This window comes from Leptonychotes weddellii, chromosome 14 (assembly GCF_054177405.1).
Source record: "Leptonychotes weddellii isolate Sample4059 chromosome 14, ASM5417740v2, whole genome shotgun sequence".
In the NCBI taxonomy this organism is placed as follows: Eukaryota; Metazoa; Chordata; class Mammalia; order Carnivora; family Phocidae; genus Leptonychotes; species Leptonychotes weddellii.
In genome coordinates, this window is record NC_138382.1 from 36,639,677 (window position 1) to 36,662,432 (window position 22,756).

The 22,756-nt window shown below is 38.1% G+C and overlaps 2 protein-coding genes and 1 long non-coding RNA gene across 7 annotated transcripts in view; 1 reads left to right on the top strand and 2 right to left on the bottom strand.

The window, feature by feature from the left end:
• DENND4C (DENN domain containing 4C) overlaps nt 1-18,748 on the top strand; it is a 115,235-nt gene extending 96,487 nt beyond the window's left edge. For all 5 annotated transcript variants that reach the window (XM_081803012.1, XM_081803013.1, XM_081803011.1 and 2 more), the window contains 4 exons: nt 967-1,084; nt 13,355-13,505; nt 15,131-15,195; nt 15,396-18,748. In XM_081803012.1, the coding sequence (XP_081659138.1) occupies nt 967-1,084; nt 13,355-13,505; nt 15,131-15,195; nt 15,396-15,532 (471 nt within the window). In that variant the 3' untranslated portion in view covers nt 15,533-18,748. The remainder of the gene's footprint in view (nt 1-966; nt 1,085-13,354; nt 13,506-15,130; nt 15,196-15,395) is intronic.
• Nucleotides 3,641-14,269, bottom strand: LOC115943813 (uncharacterized). Its single transcript, XR_014139999.1, has 4 exons — nt 14,005-14,269; nt 11,709-13,145; nt 4,724-4,821; nt 3,641-4,086 (listed from the first exon to the last, which is right to left on the bottom strand). It is a non-coding gene; the product is annotated as an uncharacterized LOC115943813 (long non-coding RNA).
• A 285-nt stretch (nt 18,749-19,033) lies between the features above and the next one.
• On the bottom strand, nt 19,034-22,750 carry RPS6 (ribosomal protein S6). Its single transcript, XM_081803023.1, has 5 exons — nt 22,617-22,750; nt 21,776-21,986; nt 21,430-21,576; nt 19,265-19,422; nt 19,034-19,175 (listed from the first exon to the last, which is right to left on the bottom strand). Exons 1-5 carry the CDS (start codon nt 22,659-22,661, stop codon nt 19,080-19,082), a joined length of 657 nt encoding a protein of 218 aa, XP_081659149.1. The 5' UTR covers nt 22,662-22,750; the 3' UTR covers nt 19,034-19,079.
• Between the last annotated feature and the right edge of the window lie 6 nt (nt 22,751-22,756).

Here is a 22,756-nt window from a genome sequence, read left to right on the forward strand (position 1 = left end):
AAGTTTGGGTTACGTGGTCCTGGAATGGTAAAATGTTAGGTACGTGAGATCCTTCTGTCTTTTTGGTCAGCTGTGCATAACCTCTATTTCCAAGTTCTGTACCTGGTTCAGGATGGCTGCTCTATTTCCAACCATCACATCCACATTCCAGCCAGCAGTAAGGATAAAAATGGATGGAGAAGAGTACGTCTTCTTTCTCTAGGGATAGTTCCTAGAGTGGCACGTAACATTTATCTACATATCTGTTTGGCCTGAATTCAGTTATATGGTTATATCTAGTTGCGAGGGTGGCTAGAAAAGGTAGTTTTTATTCTGAACTATCAATCTCCAGCTGAAATTCTCAAAACTTTATTTTACAGGCCTCCTCTTGCCCATATTTTTCAGATGATATAATTAAAAGTTAGAGAAGTAATTTCCGCAAGGTCCCTTACCTACTGCGTGATGGGGAGCCCAGACCACAGTCTGCCTGTCTGACTCTATAGTCCCTGCTGTCCTCGTGCTGGGGCACCTGATTGCATGGGAGACACTGAGCTTCCTGGAGTTCCTTCATTTTATGATACTGATTACTGAGAGACACCCCAACATTCACCAGGGGTGAAACACAATCTTCGCTTAAAGTATTACAGTCTCTTTGACTCATTTAAGTAACAGTCTGCACAACAACATAGCAGAAGCTACTGTACTTTCTCTTACCTTGAAATTGTTGTAAAAGTGACTAATCTTCCATGTGGCCACTGTGCCAGCTACCAAGTTGTCTTTCCAGTCTGTGGAAGTAGGAATGAGAAACTTGCACTTCAGAAAATAGGAATATTTATCATCAGATACAAATAAAAATTAAAATTTTTGCTTAGAATTTTAGGTCCAGAGTTTTGAAAGAACTCCTTTGTTTTATATAATCAAACTTTCTAGATCCACTGGTAATTATTGTTATGTGTAGGGTGCTAATACTTTGTTGATCTCTTTTAGCTTCCCCTATCATCTCTGTCCCAGGATAGCAAACTTGTGTATATTCAGCTATTATGGGATAATATCAACCTTCATCAGGAACCAGGAGAACCTTTGTATGTCTCATGGAGGAATTTTAGTAAGTAAAACAATTAAGACATAAAAGACTCAAACTGGAAACAACCCAAATATCTTTTCACAGGTGAATGAATAAACAAATTGTGGTACAGTCCATACAGTAGACTACTATAGACTACTGGGGTAAAAAATGAAGTGAGAGAAACAAATTATTCTGCTTTAAGATTTTTCATGCATTTTTAGTATCTCTTCAAGAGTCTTTCCATTTTAGATCAAATTGATTTGCTCTTATACTGACCCATTTGACTGTCTCAGGGAGTTGAAGAGTATTTTGTGATTTCTTCTGTCAAATGCCAATTTTGGTTAGGTATTGGGAAAGTAAATTCTATATACTGGAAGAGTAATTTGGATGTGTTGTTGGTATAGGGTCATAATTTCAATTATATGGATACTAATCTCAAAGATTCTAGCTTCATTTTCAGTCTTATATTTAGAACATGTTTTTACAGGGCATTTAAAGAGGTATCATCCAGTATTCCAAAGTCCTTTGAGTCATTAAGACAGCACCACCCAGTAGATATGTGAGCATATGATATCAATAGGCAGCTGATGGAAGAAACATTATATGACATATTAGTTTGCTAGGGCTACCATAACAGAATACCACAGACTGGGTGGCTTAAACAACAGAAATTTGTTTCTCACAGTCTAGAGACTGGAAGTCCAAGATCAGGATGTCAACAGGTTTGGCTCCCATGGCCTCTCTCCTTGGCTTGCAGATGGCCTTTGCTCTGTGTACACCTGCATCTCTCTGGTGTCCTTTTCTCATAAGGACACGAGTTATATTGGACTAGGGCCCCTCCCTTATGACCTCATTTAACATTAGTTACCTCTTTAAAGACCCTATCTTCAAATGTAGTCACAGAGGGGGTTAGAGGTTCAACATACTAATTTGGGGGGAACATGATTCAGTTCATAACAGACATGAAAAAATGCTCAATCTCATTTAGTGAAATATCCATTTCTTTTGTTAAAAAGGGAAAGTACAAACTTAGTTACATCAGGATGGCAAAAGGCTATTACATCCAATCTTTTTGAGGATATGGAGGAAAAACACTCTGATACACTGTTAGAAGTGAAAATGATACAATTCTAGAGAAGAATGTGGCCTGTATTATCCCTATTTAATATATGGATACCCTTTAACTCAGCGATCAGAGTAAGACAGCTCTGTTCTATAGGAGTATGGAAAGTTGTCTGCACAGTGATGCTTATTGTATGATTATTTGTTGTGATAATGAAACGAAGTATGTAAATACCTAACAGGAGAGCTGTGATAAATCTGTATCATGAAATGTGGCCTGAGTCATTTGCATATGGATGGCTGAAAAGGATGTCATGTATCAAGTGGAAAAGGGGCAGGTTTTAGAACAGTATAGATCTTTTCAATTAAAAACAAAAAAACACCGGGGCACCTGGGTGGCTCAGTCGTTAAGCGTCTGCCTTCGGCTCAGGTCATGATCCCAGGGTCCTGGGATCGAGCCCCACACCGGGCTCCCTGCTCTGCGGGAAGTCTGCTTCTCCCTCTCCCATTCCCCCTGCTTGTGTTCCCTCTCTCACGGTCTCTCTGTCAAATAAATAAATACAATCTTAAAAAAAAAAAAAACACCAAAAATATATATCTGTTTTTAATATATGCATATAAAAAGGTCTAAAACCACTATTACCAGTGGCTCCTCAGATGGGAAAGGGAACAGTTCACTTTTTTTTTTTTTTTAAAGATTTTATTTATTTATTCATGAGAGACAGAGAGAGACAGAGAGGCAGAGGGAGAAGCAGGCTCCCAAGGAGCAGGGAGCCCAATGCGGGACTTGATCCCAGGATGCTGGGATCATGACCTGAGCCGAAGGCAGACGCTTAATCATCTGAGCCACCCAGGCGCCCCGGGAACAGTTCACTTTTACTGTTTTGTACTTTTTAAAAAAAATCTATTACTATTTTGTATTAGGATTTTTTTTTTCCAGTTTTAAGTAAAAAAAATATTTTTTCCTTTGAAAATGCTAATCACAAAATTATGGTTAAATACATTACAAGCTGTTTTTGTTCTTTTGGTTGTTGTTTCAGTTCTGATTTTTTTTTTTTTTTGTAAACAGAAGCAGAGTAACCTTGAAATTTATGCTAGAAAATAAATAGAATTGGGGGCACCTGTATGGCTCAGTCAGTTGAGCATCCGACTCTTGATCTCAGCTTAGGTTTTGATCTCGGGGTCATGAGTTCAGGCCCCATGTTGGGCTCCACGCTGGGTATGGAGCCTACTTAAAAAAATAATAGAATTAGAGTTGCTATTTCTTCAGTTATTTTCCTACCTCTCTTGAAATGCACAAGTGTTTCAAAATATTCTGTAATTTGTGACGGGAATAAAAGAGCTCTCAAGAATGGCCTTGTTTCTCAAGAATGAATCGATTTTGGCCGCTTTAAATGAAGAACTGGCATGTAAATGACATCAAAAGACATAAGAATTAAGTGGATGAGAACTGGAATGATAGTGACTTCCAGTGATTTCTGGAAGAGGAGCTTCAGAGATCCACTTCCCAGCAAAACAACCATAATTGTTTAAAAAAAAAAAAAATTATTAAAAAAAAGGGAGATGAGAAGATAGCAGAGTAGGAGGGTCTTGAGTTCATTTTGTCCCACAGCCAAACCAAGGCAACAGCTACATGTATTGTACTAACTCTGAAAATGACCGGAAGACTGGCAAACCGCGTCTTCCCAAGCTAGTTGTAGAGGAAAGGCCGTGTCAGCAGTTGGGGACCACTCCCAGCACAACTAACCACAAATGGGAGGGGCGTCACAAACATGGAGGAAGGAGGGAATCAGACCCCACCCCCGGCCCTGGGGACTTGGACTGAGAAGACAAGCCCCTATAACATCTGGCTTTGAAAATCAGCAGTGCTGAAGTCCAGGAGAACCCGAGGATGATAGGGAACTGAGTCCCCACCTTTAAAGAACCAGCATGCTCAGTAACTCGCCAGGAACACAGCAAAGCAGCAGCTCGAAAAGTGCCTAGGGTATACGTGAAAGGGGATTTATTGACTAATTTTAAGACATGTACCAAAGGGGCAGGGATCTGCATAGTTCTCTGGGAACAAAAGTGCTGGCAGGCATTGTTTGTCTTGCCCTTCCCCAGCCTAGATAGATAGCTAGACACTTGGGGGAGCCAGGCTTGACAGTCTCTGTGTAACTTACCAGCAGTGCCTGCCCCTCCCTGACATTCCCCCCCTCCAAAGTAGCTCCTGCCCTGCCACATCCGAAGGCAGCCCTGGCTGGGAAAGGTGTCCTTCTGAAGTGACTCCTGCCCTGAGGGGCAGCGGTGTAAACCACCCCACACACCAGCATGTCTGCAGTTCCTGCATTCAGGCCTCTTAACTGGCTGCACAGGAAGCAAGCCTTACCCGTCAGTGTGCCTGCAGCAGTAGTACAGGCTAATGGCAGCCAGCTGGGCTGAGGGCAAGCCCCACCCACCAGCGGGCTCGTGGTGGCTGCAGCTGACCTCTCAAACCCTGCCCAGTGCACCTGCAGCGGGTTATTGCAGCCAGCTGGGCTGAGGGCCAGCCCCACCCACCAGCATGCCCGAGGCAGTCACAGCTCAGCCACAACAAGAGGACACATGCAGCCCACAAAGGGAAAGCTCTTGGAGTACCTGGTTCTGGTGACTGGGGGGATTGCGCTGTAGGGCACCACAGGACCTCTTCCGCACAAGGCCACTACTTGCAGGACCGGGAGAGACAGCTGACCTACCTAATATAGAGAAACACAGAGTTAGACAAAATGAAGAGACAGAGGAATATATCCCAAATGAAAGATTTTTCCTAATCTGAGGAAGGACATAGACACCCAGGTCCAGCAAGCACAGAAAGCCCCTAAGAAGATGAGCCCAAGCAGGCCACACCAAGACACACAATTAAAATGGCAAAATTAAAGCTAGAGGATTTTAAAACGAGAGAAAATAAAACTGTTACATACAAGGGAAACCCCATAAGGCAGCTGATTTCTCAACAGAAACTTCGCATGCCAAAAGGGAGGAGCATGATCAAGTGGTTAAATGAAAAAACCTACAACAAAGAATACTCTGCCGGGCAAGGTTATCATTCAGAATTGAAGGAGAGAGAAGGAGTTTGTCAAAAAGAAAAGTTAAAAGGAATCCATAACTATTAAACAAGCCTTAAAAGAAATGTTAAGTGGAATTTTTTAAGTGGAAAGAGAAGGCCATAAATAGAAGAAAATTATGACAGGATTGTATCTACAAAAATCAGTAAAGGAATACACAAAAAGTAAAATAGGACATTATGGAGGGGGAGTAAACATTTAGTGCTTTAAAAATGTGTCCAAACTTAAGTGACCATTAGCTTAATATAGAATGCTATATACATACAGTGTTATATATGAATTCCATGGTAACCACAAATCACAAACCTATAATAGATACAAAAAATAATAAAGAGAAAGGAATCTAAGCATAACACTAAAGAAAGCCCTCAAACTACAAGGAAGAGAGCAAGAGAAGGAAAAGAGAACCACAAAAACAACCAGAAAACAAGTAACAAAATGGCAATAAGTATATACCTATCAATAATAACTTTAAATGTAAATGGATTAAATGCTCTAGTCAAAAGAGGGGGACAGAATGGATTATGCTGCCTTAGACCTAAAGATATACAGAGAATGAAAGTGAAGGGATGGAAAAAGATACTCCATGCAAATGGAAGCAAACAAAAGCAACTAGGGTAGCAATACTTTTATCAGACAAAAAAATAGACTATAAACAAAGAGTGTAGCAAGAGACAAGGGCCTTATATAATGATAACAGGATCAATCCAAGAATAAGATATAACAGTTTTGAATGTCTAAGCACCCAACATAGGAGCACCTAAATATATAAAGAAACTAAAGAGATATATGCAGAATATTTCACCTCAAAACACACATTCTTTTCAAGTGCACATGGAACACTGTCCAGGATAAATGTTGGGCTGCAAAACAAATCGTAATAAATTTAAGAAGACTGAAATCCTATCATGCATCTTTCTTGACCACAACAGTGTGAAACTGGAAATCAAGTACAAGGAAAATACTGGAAGAAACAAACAGGTGGAGGCTAACCAACATGCTCTTAAACAAGCAATGGGTCGATGAAGGAAATTTAAAAAAAAAAAAAAAAAAAATACATGGAGGTAAATGAAAATGGAAACACAACAGTCCAAAATCTTCGGGATGCAGCAAAAGCAGTTTTAAGAGGGAAGTTTACAGCGCCACAGGCCTATGTCAAAAGACCACAAAAATCTCAAACTACTAACATCTAAAGGAACTAGAAAAAGAACAAAGCTCAAAGTTAAAAGGAAGGAAATAATAAAGGTAGAAAAGATCAATGAAACCAAGAGCTGGTTTCTTGAAAAGGTAAACAAAATTGATAAACCTTTAGCCAGACTCATTAAGAAAAAAAGAGGTCTCAAATAAGATCAGAAATGAAAGAGGAGAAATAACAACTAACACCACAGAAATACAGAGGATTATAATAATACTGTGAAAAATTATATCCAGCAAATTGTACCTAGGAGAAATGGGTAAATTCCTAGAAACATAGTCTTCCAAAACTGAATGAGAAAGAAATAGAAAATCTGAGCAGACTGATTACTAGTAATGCAATTGAATCAGTAATCAAAAAACGCCCAACAAGCAAAAATCCAGGACCAGATGGCTTCACCTGTGAATTCTGTCAAACATTTAAGAGTTAATACCTGGTCTTTTTAAGCTATTCCAAAAAATACAGGAGGAAGGAAAACTTCCAGATTCATTCCACAAGGCCAGCATTACCCTGATACCAAAACCAGATAAAGACACTACCAAAAAGAAAACTACTGGCCAATATCCCTGATGAACATAAATGCAGAAATCCTTAATAAAATATTAGCAAACCAAATTCAACAATATATTAAAAGGATCATTTACCATAAGTAAGATTTATTCCAGGGATGCAACAATGGTTCTATATTCCCAAATGAATTAATGTGATTAATAAAAGGATAAAAACCATGTGATGATCATCTCATTAGGTGCTGAAAAAGCATTTGACAAAGTAGAACATCCAGTCATGATAAAAAAAATCTCAACAAAGTAGGTTTAGAGGGAACATACCTCAACATAATAAAAACCATATATGAAAAACCCACAGCTAACATTATACTCAGTGGTGAAAACTGAAAACTTTTCCTCTAAGGTCAGGAACAAGACAAGGATGTCTACCCTTACGACTTTTATTCACCATAGTACTGGAAATCATAGCCACAGCAGTCAGACAAGAAATAGAAGATTCCAAATTTGAAAGGAGCAAGTAAAACTTTTACTATTTGAAGATGACATAGTATATATAGAAAACCTGCAAGACTTCACCAAAAAACTATTATAATTCAGTAAATTTATGTAAGTAATAGCCAGAAATTGATAGCATTTCTATACACTAAAAACAATGTAGCAGGAAGAGAAATTAAGAAAACATTTCTATTTAGAATTGTACCAGAAAGGATAAAATACCAAGGAATACGTTTAACAAAGTAGGTAAAAGACCTATACTCTGAAAACTGGGACACTGATGAAAGAAATTGAAGATAAACAAATGGAAAGATATAACATGTTCGTGGATTGGAAGAATTAGTATCATTAAAATGTCCACACTACCCAAAGCAATATACAGATTCAATGCAATCCAAATACCAATAGCATTTTTCACAGAATTAGAACAAGTTATCATAAATTGTATGGAACTAAAAAAGATCCCAAATAGACAAAATAATTTTGAGAAAGAGGAACAAAGCTGGAAGTTCACAATCCCAGATTTCAAGATACACTACACAATCAAAATAGTATGGTACTAGCACTAAAATAGTTATATAGATCAATGAAACAGAATACAGAGCCCAGAAATAAATCCACGCTTATATGGCCAGTTACTCTTATGACAAAAGAGGCAAGAGATACATAATGGAGAAAAAGTCTTTTCAACAAATAGTGCTGGGAAAATTAGATAGCTACAGGCAAGAGCATGAAACCGGGCTACTTTCTCTTAGACCCTAGACGAAAATAAACTCAAAACGATTTAAAGACCTAAATGTGATACCTAAAATCTAAAACTCCAAAAGAAAACTTAGGCAGTAATCTCTTGGACTTCAGCATAAGCAACATTTATGGGTATGTCTCCTCAGGCTGGGGAAACCAAAGCAAAAATGAACTTTTGGGACTACATCAAAATAAAGAGGTTGCACAGCAAAGGAAACCATCAACAAAATGAAAAGGCAGTCTGCTGAATGGGAGAATAAGTTTGCAAATGATACATTTGGCAAGGGGTTATTACCCAAAATATATAGAGAACTGACATAACAACAACAAATAAACAATCCAATTAAAAAATTGGCAGATCACCTGAAAAGACATTTTGCTAAAGACGACATTCAGATGGCCAAGAGATACACAAAAAGGTGCTCAAAATCACTAATCATCAGGGAAATTAGAATCAGAACCACAATGAACCTCACACCAGTCAGAATGGCTAATATCAAAAAGAGTAGAAAGAACAGGTGTTGGTGAGGATGTAGAGAAATGGGAACCCTTGTGCACTGTTGGTGGGACTGTAAATTGGTGCAGCCACTGTGGAAAACGGTATGGAGTTTCTCAAAAAATTAAATCTAGAACTACCATATGATCCAGTAACTCCACTACTGGGTATCTGCCCAAAGAAAACAAAAACACTAGTTCAAAAGATATATGCACCCCTGTGTTTGCTGCAGCATTATTAATAGTAGCCAAGATTTGGAAGTAACCTAAGTGTCCATCAACAGATATGAATTGATAAAGAAGATAGAGGTGTGTGGAATATTACATAATGGAATATTACTCAGCCATTAAAAATAAGATCTTGCCATTTGCAGTATCATGGATGGACGTTGAGGGCATTATGCTAAGTGAAATAAGTTAGAGAAAGACAAATACTATATGATTTCACTTATTACATGTGGAATCCAGAAAAAAAAAAAAAAAACAACCAGAAACAGGCCTAAATCAGAGAACAAACTGGTAGTTGCCAGAGGGGAGGGTTGTGAGGAATGAACACAATAGGTGGAGGGGATTAAGAGAGAGAAACTTCCAGTTATATAATAAAATCACAGAGATGAGAACTACAGCAAAGATAACATAGTAATGTTTTATGGTGACACATGGTGACTATACACTGTGGTGAGCTACAGAATTGCCAAAACACTGTGTTATACACCTGAAACTAATATAACATTGTATGTCAACTATACTTCAACAGTTTTTTGTGTTTTTTGAGAGCATGAGTAGGGTTAGGGAGGGACAGAGGGAGAGAGAGAAGGAATCCTAAGGGGGAGGCTCCACGCCAGTTGCCCAATTGCAGAGCCCAATGCGGCGTTCAATCTCATGACCCTGACTGAGATCATGACCTGAGCCAAAATCAAGAGCCATAAGCTCAACTGACTGAGCCAGGCAGGCTCCCCTCAACAATAAAAAAAATTTTTTTAAGGTTTTATTTATTTATTTGACACAGAGAGAGAGAAAGAGAGAGCACAAGCAGGGGGAGGGGCAGGGAGAGGGAGAAGCAGACTCCCTGCTGAGCAAGGAGCCCGATGCGGGACTCGATCCCAGGACCCTGGGATCATGACCTGAGCTGAAGGCAGACGCTTAACCAACTGAGCCACCCAGGTGCCCCAACAATAAAAATTTTTAGAAAGTAATGTCTAAGGGTATAGAAAAAATAAAACATTTGTTCAAGAAAATATACTAAATTTCAGTAAAGCCAGGAAATTTCTGTGGCGTTTGAGCTACCATATTCTGTTCTCTCCCACCCCCAGCTCCCAGCCAAGGGCTACAGCATCTCTCCGGGAAAGACAGGCTGCCAGTAGTTCTCAGTCTCCCAGCTTTGTATAGCCGAGGCTAAATTCCAGGAGAGCTGGAGGCTCACTTCCTCTGCTCTGCACCCATTCATTTCTACCCCGGCTTCAGGAAGCCAAGAATACTGGGGCCTCAGTTCTCAGTGCATCTTGCTCATAGGGCAGAGGTTTTATGCCAGGAGAGGCAAGCTGACAAAACCAGAGTCAACTGTCCCTGCCCAGTCCCCTGTTCACAAAGCAGGAGTGTCATTCCAAGAGAAGGGCCACTGTGCCCAAACCCAGCTACAGAGCAGTGGCTCAGAAATTTTGCCCAAGGGAAGAAGCAGGCCATCAGAACATTGAGCTCTAAAACCCTCCCCAAAGGAAATGACTTTATTTGGAACAGAGCGTGGAGAAATTCAAGCATGAGAGCACTCTTGGAAATAGTGGGAGATTTGTTGAGAAGGCCAGTGTTATGCAGAGAGGAAAAAAAAAAAGACATCATAAGAAAACTAAAAATCTGTATGAATATCGATATAAAAATCTTCAACAAAATGCTACCAGCCTGAATCCCATCAATACAGAAAAAGGACTGTACATCATGACTAAGTGCAATTTATCCCAGGCATGCAGTGTTGGTTTAGTATTTGAAAATCAGGTAATGTAATATACCATACCAATAGAATAAAGGACAAAAATCAGTCATCCTTTGTTAAAAACACTCAACAAGTTAGGAATGGAAACAAACTTCTTTAGCCTAATTATGAGCATCTGTGAAAACCCACAGTTGACATCATAATTAATGGTGAAAGACTGAATACTTTATCCCTAAGTACAGGAACAAGACAAGGATGTCTTTTTTTCCTGTTTGTTCAGCATTGTGCTGGAAGTTCTTACAGTAGTGCAATTAGGCAAGAAAATAAGACATCCAAATTGGAAAGGAGGAAGTAAAACTGTATTTGTAGATTATGTGATCTAACAGATAAAAATTCCAAGGAGAACACACACTATATGGAACTAGTAACTTCAGCAAAATTGCAGTATATTGGATGGAGGGGATCGGGTAACTGGTGATGCGCATTAAGGAGGGCATGTGATGTGATGAGCACTGGGTGTTATATGCAACTAATGAGTCATCGAACACTACACCAAAAACTAATGATGTACTATATGCTGGCTAATTGAATGAAAATGAAATTAACTATTTCCGTATACTTTCAATGAATAATCCAAAAATAATATAATTCCATTTACAATAGCATTAAAAAGAATAAAATAGAGGGGTGCCTGGGTGGCTCAGTTGGTTGAGCTCTTGATTTCTGCAGCTCAGATCATGATCTCAGGGTTCTGGGATCAGCCCCACATGCGGCTCGATGCTCAGCGGGGAGTCTGTTTGAGGATTTCTCTCCCTCTCCCTTTGCCCCTCCCCCGCTTGCATATTCTGTCTCTAAAATAAAATCTTAAAAAAATAAAATAGGAATAAATAAAGCAGAAGGACAAAGCTAGAGAAGACCTAAATAAATGGTAAGAAATTCCATGTTTATAGATTGGAAGATTTAATATTAAGATGGCAGTGCAGTATTTCCAGATTGAGCTACAGATCCAACACAATCTCTACCAAAAATCAGGGTGGCTTTTTTTATAGAAATTGACAATCCTATCCTAAAACTCATATGGATAAGGGACCCAGAATAGCCCAATCTTGAAAAAGAACAAAGTTGTAATAAAGAAAGTGGGATATTGGGGTACCTGGGTGGCTTAGTTGGTTAAATGTCCGACTCTTGATTTTGGCTCAGGTCATCTCACAGTCCTGAGATTGAGCCCAACATCGGGGTCTGCACTGGAGTGTGGAGCCTGCTTGGGATTATCTCCCCTCTCCCTCTGCCCCTCCCTGCTGGCACTTTCTCTTTCTCTTTAAAAAAAAAAAAAAGAAAAGAAAGTGGGATACTGGCATAGGGAGATTACTATCTATCTTATCTATCTATCTGTCTATCTATGTCAATAGAATAGAGCTGAGTTTCCAGAAATAAACTCTCATATGTATAGTCATGTGTCTTTCAACAAGAGTGCCAAGACCATTCAGTGGATAAAGAATAGTGTTTTTAATAAATGGTGCTGGGACAACTGGAGCATCATGCAAAAAAACAAAAAAACCCCGAAGTTGGAGCACCTCCTCATATTATACATAAAAATGAACTCAAAATGGATCATAGATCTAAATGTAAAAGCAAAAGAACTCTTAGAAGAAAACATAGTAAACATTCCTGACCTTGTATAGGACAGACCTTCTTAGATACAACACCACCAAAAGCACAAGTGAGAAAAGAAAAAGTAGATAAATTGGACTTAATCAAAATAAAAACTTCTGTGCTGAAAAATAAACCATCAAAAAAAAAAAAAACACGTTAACGCATAGAAGGGGGGAAAGATATGTGCAAATAATAAAACTTAAAAAAGATTTATACTCAAAATGTATAAAGAACTCTTACGACTCAGCAATAAAAAGACAACCCATTTAAGAAATGGGCAAAGGATCTGTTTTAGTCCATTCTGGCTGCTATAACAAAATACCACAGACTGGGTAGCTTATTAACAACAGAAGTGTATTTCTCACAGTTCTGCAGGCTGGAAGTCCAAGATCATGGTGCCAGCATGGCAGTTCGGGGCCCTCTTCCAGGTTGCAGACTTCTCATTATATCCTTTCATATAGCAGAAGGGATGAGGGAACTCTGGTAACCCGTCCCCCCTCCTTTTTTTAACAGGCACTAACCCATTTATGAGGACTCTGCCCAACCAAGAGTTGGATGCTTAACTGACTGAGCCACCCAGGCGCTCCGATTTTGTGTATTTTTAAAGTTAGCATGATTAAATCCCAATATAGACTCAAGCACTTTTGTAATTTATGAAATCTATATAAATATTTCTTAATTCTGGAATTACCCTTGTATCAATTAGGATTATACTCTGCTATATTTAATAGCAAATAACAGAAGCTTAAACAGGTAAAGATTATTCTTTCACATAAATAAGTTATGAAATAGACACTCCAGGACTGGGAGGCACCTCCTGTCATCAGCGACCCAGGCTCCTGGTGTTGTGTCTCACTTTTCCATCAGTTGCTTCATGGTGGTAACAAGATTGCTGCTAGAGTACAAGCTATCACATCCCAGCCTGAAGAAGGAACCCCTGTGTTCAGGGAAAAAGCAAAGGGACAGGACTTTACTATCCAAAGAAAGCAGGAAAAATAATTTTTAGCTGGTCACATTGACACATAATTTTACTGGTAAGGGGGAGGCGATGTTGAATAAAAGACTAAAAATGCTACAACTCTGGGGAAAAAACTTTTTTTTTTTTTTTTAATAATTAGAGTATTCTTACTGTGTTCTTATTATTAGATTCTGAAAAGAAATTGTCTCTCCTATCAGAGGAACAAGAAGCCACAAGCACTTTAGTAGAAACCATCAGGCAGAGTATTCAACATAATGATGTTCTTAAACCCATCAATCTACTTTCACAGCTAATAAAGCCAGACATGAAAAGACAAAGGTAGGAATCCAGTTTTTGCTTCATGCCACTCAAGATAATTTCATGTTTAAGTATTATTTTAAAAATATCTCTAGTTGTAAATGTTCATAGTTGAGCAAACATTACAAAAGTTGTGTGTGGAGGAATAAATTTTAGGAAGTCATTCATTCATGTCTAAAATGTAGAGTCTTTGGGAAACATTACTGCTATTCACCGGAAATCTTCTATGAATTTGTTAGCAGTGACTTTATACATATGTACTGCTTGTTCAGGCCCTGTCATACCTGCACGTCTTATCTTTTATTTTCTTGTGGGACATTAAAAAAAACCTGTTTAGGAATAGAAACAATTTAGGAAAGCAATGGAAACAGTAAATTACAAAGGATATGGAGCTTTCCTGATCCTCTTACTATTGTCCGCCAACAGGCTTAGATCAGTACTCATCCCAGTCTCAATATAAGTGAATTTTGCAGGGGAGACTTCAGAAAAGGTGGCATAATAAATGCTACCAAATACTAACAGTTTCCAGATCCTCTACAAGTTTCTTTGGTCATGGCATCTTTGAAGATAACCTCAGAAGTGGTAGAGCGTGAACTGATAATGAAAATGAATGGATCCTTTTGTAATCTCAACAGTTGAGATACAGATGACCTTCACAGTCTAAAGAGCAGCTAGTTTCAAGCATCTGTAGTTTAAATAAAGCAAGGAAGGAAAATGAGAGAGGATATGTTACGACTTCTGAAGCTTCTAAACAAAGCTACATATGAAGCATTATCAGAATTAGCATTACTAATTTTTTTTCTATGTTAAGTACTCGGAAATCAGTTCTTTAGCTTTCCTTCATTTTTAACTGAGCTATGAAGCTCATTTTTAAGGTTTAATTTGTGAAACTTTCATGTTCACAAACCAAATATAGTTTATCCTTTATCATTGGATTAAATAGTAAAGAGACCACACTTTTCAGTGTCCAAGGGTTTTAGACCCCTAACTTACTTAAAAATTAATCTGAGAGGAGACTCTGCTTTTGCAAATTTTAATTGCAAAGTAGAGTTAAAACAGTTACCTATTATAGTTGACCTTTGAATGACCCCCCCATGCAATTGATAATCTGTGTATAATTTTTGACTACCCCGAAACTTAATAGCTGTTGACCAGAAGTCCTAACAATAACAAATAGCTAACACATTTTGTATGTTGTATTATATAACGGATTCTTACAATAAAGTTACTAGAGAAAATACCTTTACAGTACTCGCTGTATTGGGGGAAAAAACCCAACACACAGGTGGACCCATGAAATTCAATCCCATGTTGTCCAAGGTCAACTGTATTTATATTGTTAAAATGTTATAAAAGTTAAAATAAGCCATTTAAAGTAGTTTTTAGTGTTTAGTCTTATGTCCATAACTTTTTCATTTGAAATAGCAATCCAAAGTTGCAAAGAGTAGCACAGAATTCACCATACTTTTCACCCAACTTCCCCTAAAGGTGACTTCTAACTGTAGTGTTATATCAAAACCACGACACGGACACGGATACATTACTGTTAACTATAAAATGTAATCATTTTTCACCATTTTACAAAACCTTCATGTGTGTATTTTTATGCTCTGTGCCCATTAACTTTAAAAACATTTGTTTTATAGGAGTTTATACCGAGAAATCCTCTTCTTATCATTAGTATCTCTTGGAAGAGAGAATATTGATATTGGTAAGTTGGTTACTTAAGTATTACTAAAGGAGGTTCTTTCATTTTCTGAAGTAATTTACAAAGTTGTAATTGGCATGCTGCCCTTACCTTTCCAAGGATTTCTACTTTTAAATACAGTTTATAGATATATATGAAATTACCATTTTTCAGCCTATGACTTTTTAACAAATTGTAACTGCATTTTTGAAAATGTCTTTCAGAGGCTTTTGACAATGAATATGGACTTGCATACAATAATCTATCTTCAGAGATTCTTGAAAAGTTGCAGAAAATTGATGCTCCACCAAGTATCAGTATGGAATGGTGCAGGAAGTGTTTTGGAGCGCCTCTCATTTAAGTAAGATGTTCACTAGATTTTTGACAAAGCTTGAGGGAATAGATTCATTTGGCAAACATTGAAGGTTTGTTCCAAATGCTAACAATTGATGAAAGGGAAATGAAGTTAACTCTTGGGACAGTATGTAATGAAATGTAATTCATATGGAATCATCTCACAAAGTAAAAATGTCATAAAAATGCCCCAGGGTTAATATCTGAAGGTTTGCAACTTCTGAGTGGTTCATCTGCCTCTGCTTGAGAACTGTTTTAGGATTTCTCATTATATGTAGTTTGATAATGCGAAACTATATTCATTCTTGGCATTTTGTTTATATTTGAAGTTGTTGGTCTTGGGGAATAGCAGTTTAATGTAAACTTGCCTAACCCCAAAACAAATGAAATCTCAATTTTATAAGGGCAACTATTTGTGTATGTGTGTATATATGTGTGGCTGTGTAGGTATTTGTATGTACAGCCATATGATATTTATTAAAATTCTTAGACTGCGTGTTGCAATACAATTTTCTGAAAGGGGTCTGCAACTATTAAATGACTACAACTAAACTCAGCTGTAGTCATTAATCAAAATTACCTTAAAGTCTGATGACAGCCTTGCCTGTATTTCTTCATCCATATTACGTATTCTCTTCCTTAGTGGATTTTATCTTGAATATCCAAGATACTTTCATCCTCTTCCCAAATACCGTGTTAATTTGCAACAGCTTTAAGATTGGAAATAAATGAGCCAATCATATAGTTTAAATGAAATTAAATCACCCTCATAATTTACAAAATTGGAACATGCTTAAAATGCTCATGTTGATTTTTTTGTACCTGAAATTGTTCAGGTACATAAACTGTTGCTATTGGTCACTTTTAAAAACCTGTGGGATAAACTTGCACTGCATACAGAAATTTTATTCTTATATATTTAATTTGTATGCTTATTATTTGTGCATTTGTAAATAGTTTTTTAGGATGGATCAATTAAGTCTTAAAATGTTAAAAGCTTCTTGAGCTTCTTGCCAGTAGGTTCAAGAAAGTCATGACCTCACATGCCTGCCATTTATCATGCCTTTCCATTAAAAACAGCCCTTATGAACAGTTAAGTTTGCCTTAACTCTCTCCAAGGTTTAAAAAACCAATGGTTATGTGTACTTTTACAGTAATTATGCAGATGACTAAAACAGTTGATAAAAATATTTCCAGGTGGTACAGTTAACAGCCCAAATCTCCCACCTGGTGTAATCTTTTAAAAATTGTTACTGTACCAGTCTTTCAACATTTCAGGGCTAATCTAATCTATGCAGATTTCATTTCAATTTATTATGAAATTAGAGTGAAAGAACTTGTCAGAAATTATGTACAACTCTCATTACCTTAAAAATGGATCATTTGCACTATCTCAGAGTATATATTTTTGCAGCTTAATACTTGGTACTTAACACTTATTTCCCCAACAAAGTTTGGAATTACCTTGCATAAAAGCTTGAGGATGAATAAAATGCAAAATTCTTAAGTTTGCTGTGCTTGTCTCTGTCACATCTTTAAGGCTCCTGAAATGTGTACAATTCTATTTTAGAGTTCCCATATTGTTTTTCCACTTCTCGGTAGTCTTAACTTGAACTAAATTACTTACCAGAGCACTTCCTGTTAGTAAGTGTAACGAAGATCTCCTTACTCATTTAAGATTTGGCTATACTGTACTAAAATATACAATTTCTAGTAACTTTTTATAACATCTCAGCCATTATACATTGGAAACCTTAGCCTGCTTTCATTTAGAAATAGGGGCTGTTTTGTGTTTAAAGTGCATAAAGGCCTTTTCTAGCACCTACCACAGAAAGGGGACCACTAAAAATTTACTGCGAACAAAACTGTAAGGCCAGATATGCAGTCATTATCCATACGTTTAGAAAGGTCTGGAGTGACTCATAGCAATGTATGAAACTTAAAAGCCTGAGAACTTCTGCAATCTTTCAAATTAGTCCAGATATTTAGCATTACCTTATACTAGTTTTGGATTTGATAGTCTGATTTGATTTTGGCTGCATTTTGTAGATTATAGCAACCTATGTGGTTAAGACTGTTATAACTATGCAAGCATAATAAAAGCGTAAATGAATCCTTTAATTGTGGGAGAGTCAATTGTTGCTCTTAACTTCATTCTTAGTACAAACTAGTAATGCAGGATTAAACATTCTTACTATTGAAATACTCTCCAGCATTCCCCCTTTTGAAAAGTAGTTCTCCATCTTAAATCTGCCAGAATTAACAAACTAGAACAGCCTAGCTCAGCCATTATCTGTCCACTTTAGTGACTGCACTCCTTGATACAAGCAAGCATGGTGGTGGTGCTCATTTTGTGTTAAAATCAACCAGGTACTGCTTAGTACAGTAACTCCGGCCTTTAAGTTACCCCTTGTGACTGCAGTGTTTATTCCTTTTTATTTTGCGTTATCACTTAAAAATTTTCCCTTTATGCTTTTTTAGTTCAATCTTAATTTATATAACACCAATTGCCAATTAGTTTTTCACGTTCTGTAACTTTTTAATACCATGTATTAAGAGTAACATGGATCTCCCTTTTGTCTAAGAATCTTCTCAGCTAGTCTAGTCCAGGGACTGGCATTATTGACATTACCTGGAAAGTTACTAGTAATGTAGATTCTGGGGCCGCAAATCTTCTGAATCACAATCTACATTTTGGTCAGATCCGCACGTGATTGATAAGCAAAACTTTAAGTGCAAGCACAGCTTCAGTCTCTATATTAAAGCAGTTGAAAATTTTACTCACCTGTGGTTAAAACATACACTCCAGCAAATAAGGAACTCCAGTTCTTCACCCTTAAAGCCTAATGTGCCTTTTTAAGAGCCTTCTAGTCTGTAAAGGTTAGTTCTAACTGCAGTTACTATAGAAACTAGACAGGCTACATTAGAAAACAGTATATTTTCTCTTTGTGCATCCTTCATCAATCCAAGTGTTTCTTAAAGGCACAGTGTGAAACCATAAAATGCACGAGTAACAATTCACTAGAGTTGAAAAGCTTTTGTTAATAAAATTTGCACTGGTTTTGAAAGCTTTGTGAACGGTTTTAAGATGTTATCTGTTAACTATGCTTTTAACAAGGTATCTTTTTTACATGTGACAAATGTCCATCTTAAGGGCACTTTTCATATATTGTGTATGGATGTTTAAAACTGTATTCCTCAAAATAAAGTGTACGAAAAAATAGTCCTAGTCCTTTTATTTCCCCCAAATTGTTCCATGCCTTGCTGAAAAAGCAATAGGTACCTTATGCACAAAATCCTTTCCTGAGCCATTCACCCATCTCAAAAAGAAATTCCGTATTGGCCATCTGTCCCACTGTTACAGTATGGTCTCAGCCTCTCACCTTGAAAGTATCACTTTCAAGTATCTCTAGAACACTTTATACACCATATTGCTATATACGATATTCCCTTATCTCAGTTTTCTCTCCATTTATCTATGTTTTGTCATCAATGAAAAGTCAATAAAGGGGATTTGATGTCTGATCTTATTTATTTGTCACTCATAGAAAATCTCATTTTTGACTGGACTCAGACTTAGAGGTAGAAGCTCTCAGAGAGGACAGCCTCCGTCTCTTGGCAATCTGTTCCTGGCGTTTTTCTTTGGCCTCCTAAACAAAACAAAAAAGCAGTTATAGATTGTCTGGCTTAAAAATCCAAAGTCAGGCCTGATTTCCCACCCCCAGTCTTCTTGACTTACCTTCATTCTCTTGGCCAAAAGTTTAGCGTATTCTGCAGCCTCTTCCTTATTTTTCTTAGTGCGCTGCTTCTTCAAAGCAATACGCCGCCGTTTGTGCTGGAGGACACGTGGGGTAACAAGACGCTGAATCTTAGGCGCTTTGGTTCTAGGTTTTTTACCTGAAAATTCAGATGATGATTCAAACACTTCTCAAGAATACCCGTGTTCATTAGGATCTACATTTTAAAAACATTACTAACAGGACTACTGTAGGAAAACTTACCTGTATGAGGCCTTTTAAGTCAAATCTAATAGACTTCCTACCCTGTCAACAAAAAGCCAAGATGGGCTAAATATTCTCAAAATAGAAACTGGTAAGTCCTTCTGAAAAGTGAAGAGATTAACTTTGTCTACTAGGTGCCAGTGTTTTCCTGATTAGCACATTTAATCCTCAAACGGCTCATTAAACTACACCACTAATTTGGATGTCAACTTCAAGACCGTATGTAAATTTAGGCTACTCTGCTTGGGGGGGGGCGGGGGAGTCATACCCCAAGCTTTTTTCTACTCAACTTTGGTTTCCCTTCCACAATTACACTGTCTTTGTAGGGTATTACATATTTTGTACTCTAAGACACAGGAGCATTAGTTTAAAACTGTATTAACTGTGCCTGTGTAAACTCATCTATGAAAACTAAGCTCTATCTGCACCACTACCCTAACCATACTCTGAAATCCCATTTATGCTTGCATCTGGTATTTGCCAAGGCAGATCCTGCCAATCTGGGGAACAAAACCATTAACATTAAAATGTGCAGCACAGTGTTCATAGAGTATCTTCACTTAGCCCGTGTGCTCTAAGTCCCAAATCCTATGGATTATAGATCTGCTTTGGAGCAGATGTCTCTTTAGATGTAATCATTTGTTTGTAGACACCTGGTGAGAGTAACAAATAGCTCAGGCAAATATTCTAGAACTAAGTAATTGTTCAGGTTTTGCTAAAAGTCAAACATCTTAATTATAAAGATAAAAGAACCATGCTATAAACACCTGTTAACTACAACACTTACTACACTGGTATTGCCAGTGGTGTTTATTAGCCAACTGCCATGTACCTGCCATTTCTTTCTTTTTTTAAAAAAGATTTTATTTGAGAGAGGAGGACAGAGTACAAGCAGGGAGGAGAGGGAGAAGCGCACTCCCTGCAAAGCAAGGAGCCTGATGTGGGGCTCGATCCCAGGACCTGAGCTGAAGGCAGACACTTAACCGACTGAGCCACCCAGGCGCCCCTGCTATTTCTTTTTTAAGCGTAAACCACAGGAGAATAACTTGTCCTTTTATACTATATCACCAACACTTAAAATAGTACCTCGCACACAGGTGGTTCAGATATTTGGAGTGACCCATGAGCACTCGCCATATGCCAGGTGTAGGTTTTAGGTTTTTAAGTACCCAGCACCAAAACCCAACCAGTTTTTTTCACATTTGTCAGGAAAACCCACCTGAATGGACATGCTCTTTACTCCACATAATGGAAAGAAATACTCATACACTTTACTAAGAAATAGTCATGTCACAGAACACTGCTGCCTCACCGGTGATGGGTCATGTTCCCTAACAAACCACGTTATCTACTATATACCATCTCAAAATATTAAAGCTCCAAAACCCCAAACACCTGTTCCTAGGATTCTGAATGAAATATTTTTGTTCTAATGTCCACAACTCCCAGTACTGCTATCCACATCTCAGATTAAGAAAATGAGGGCCAGGACTTAACAGCAACTTCAGCTGATGAAAGCATTACTTCGTCTGTAAACAAACAGAACCCTAATATGTAAAGAAAGCAAAAGTGGGTGGGAAGTCAGCACATTCAACCATAGTCCCAGAATTTTCTATCATTTTCCCAACTCCTAACCCAAAGTAATGAACCTTAGGTCTGCTAAGTTAACTTCAGATAAGCATACATGAGTAGCTCAGGGAAAATTTCAAGTAAAATTGTAATACTCTAGAGAAGCATCAGATACAACAAGGATTAGTAACAAGTGCCGATCTTGACCCTCTTCCCAGTATTTTCCTAAAATACTTAAACTCCTGCTAAATACATAACAGGTGGACTTTCTAATATGTGCACAAAATGCTACAGACAAGATTAAGCAAACCCTAAATTGCATAATCTCCCCTACCTTCTTTGTTTAGGGGCTTTCTCACAACATACTGGCGGACATCATCTTCTTTAGAGAGATTGAAAAGTTTGCGGATTCTGCTGGCTCTTTTGGGCCCCAGGCGACGAGGCACAGTAGTATCAGTGAGTCCAGGAATATCCTTCTCCCCTAAAAGAGGAAAATGATCAGACCTTTTAATTCCACAACTTTTTTACGAACAGGAACCGTAATTACTGTTTATGCATTGGTAAACAAGTCCAATGGTCAAACTGTGGATACTGCAAGTGAAAATGAAAAAGCATTTGGGTAATCAGCTTTTAAATCCATGTAAAGAGAAACTGAACTCAAGAACACAAGTAAACCTCACCTTTTTTTACAATGACCAAGTTGAGAACACTGAGATTGGCATCCACAATGCAACCCCGAACAGATTTGCGCTTTCTCTCTCCAGTCCTCCTTGGTCTATAGCAGGAATGCCCCTTACTCAGCAGCAGGCGGACACGACCATGGGTCAAGACACCCTGCTTCATGGGGAAGCCCTGTTTGTCATTGCCACCACTGATTCGGACCACATAACCCTGCAGAATACGACACGTTGTAAAATAAAGGATTATGGCCCTTAAATCCTAGGAAGTGTGCTAAAACAATTTGAAATTTACAGTTTTCTCTGGTTACTAAGTTTTGTGTACATCTTCCAATTTGCCAAGATTAGAAAATTCCTTTCAAGTCCTATTTCTAACCTATGTTTTACTAGATGTAACAGTTCCAGCGAGGGAAAGATTGTTAAGAAACCGAAGTACAAACGAGCTACCAAACAGAAACAACCCTTGTTAGCACTTTTTAAAGAACTTCTTAAAGATTTTACTTATTTGACAGAGAGAAACACAGGGAGAGTGGGAGATGGAGAAGCAGGCTTCCGGCGAAGCAGGGAGCCCGATGCGGGGCTCGATTCCAGGACCCTGGGACCATGACCTGAGCCGAAGGCAGATGCTTAACGACTGAGCCACCCAGGCGCCCCTTAAAGAACTTTACTTTACCCTTTGATGTACACAGAACCCTGCAAGGTGACAGCTCTAAACAGACATGTAGAAGTAACCCAAGCAAGGTCATAAGACAGAACCCGGAGTAGTTCCTACTCGGCTACATACACCAATAACCAATAGCGCTATTTCTCCAACAGCTAAAAACAATTTAATTCAGTAACCAACCTTCCATTCTTCACCCAGAGCATCAGCAGCAACTTCTGTGGCCATACGCTTCTCATAAAAGGTACGAAGTTTGCGTTCATCGTCCACTTCAATGAGTTTCTGGCAGCCAGTAGCTGGGAAAGAGATGTTCAGCTAAGAAT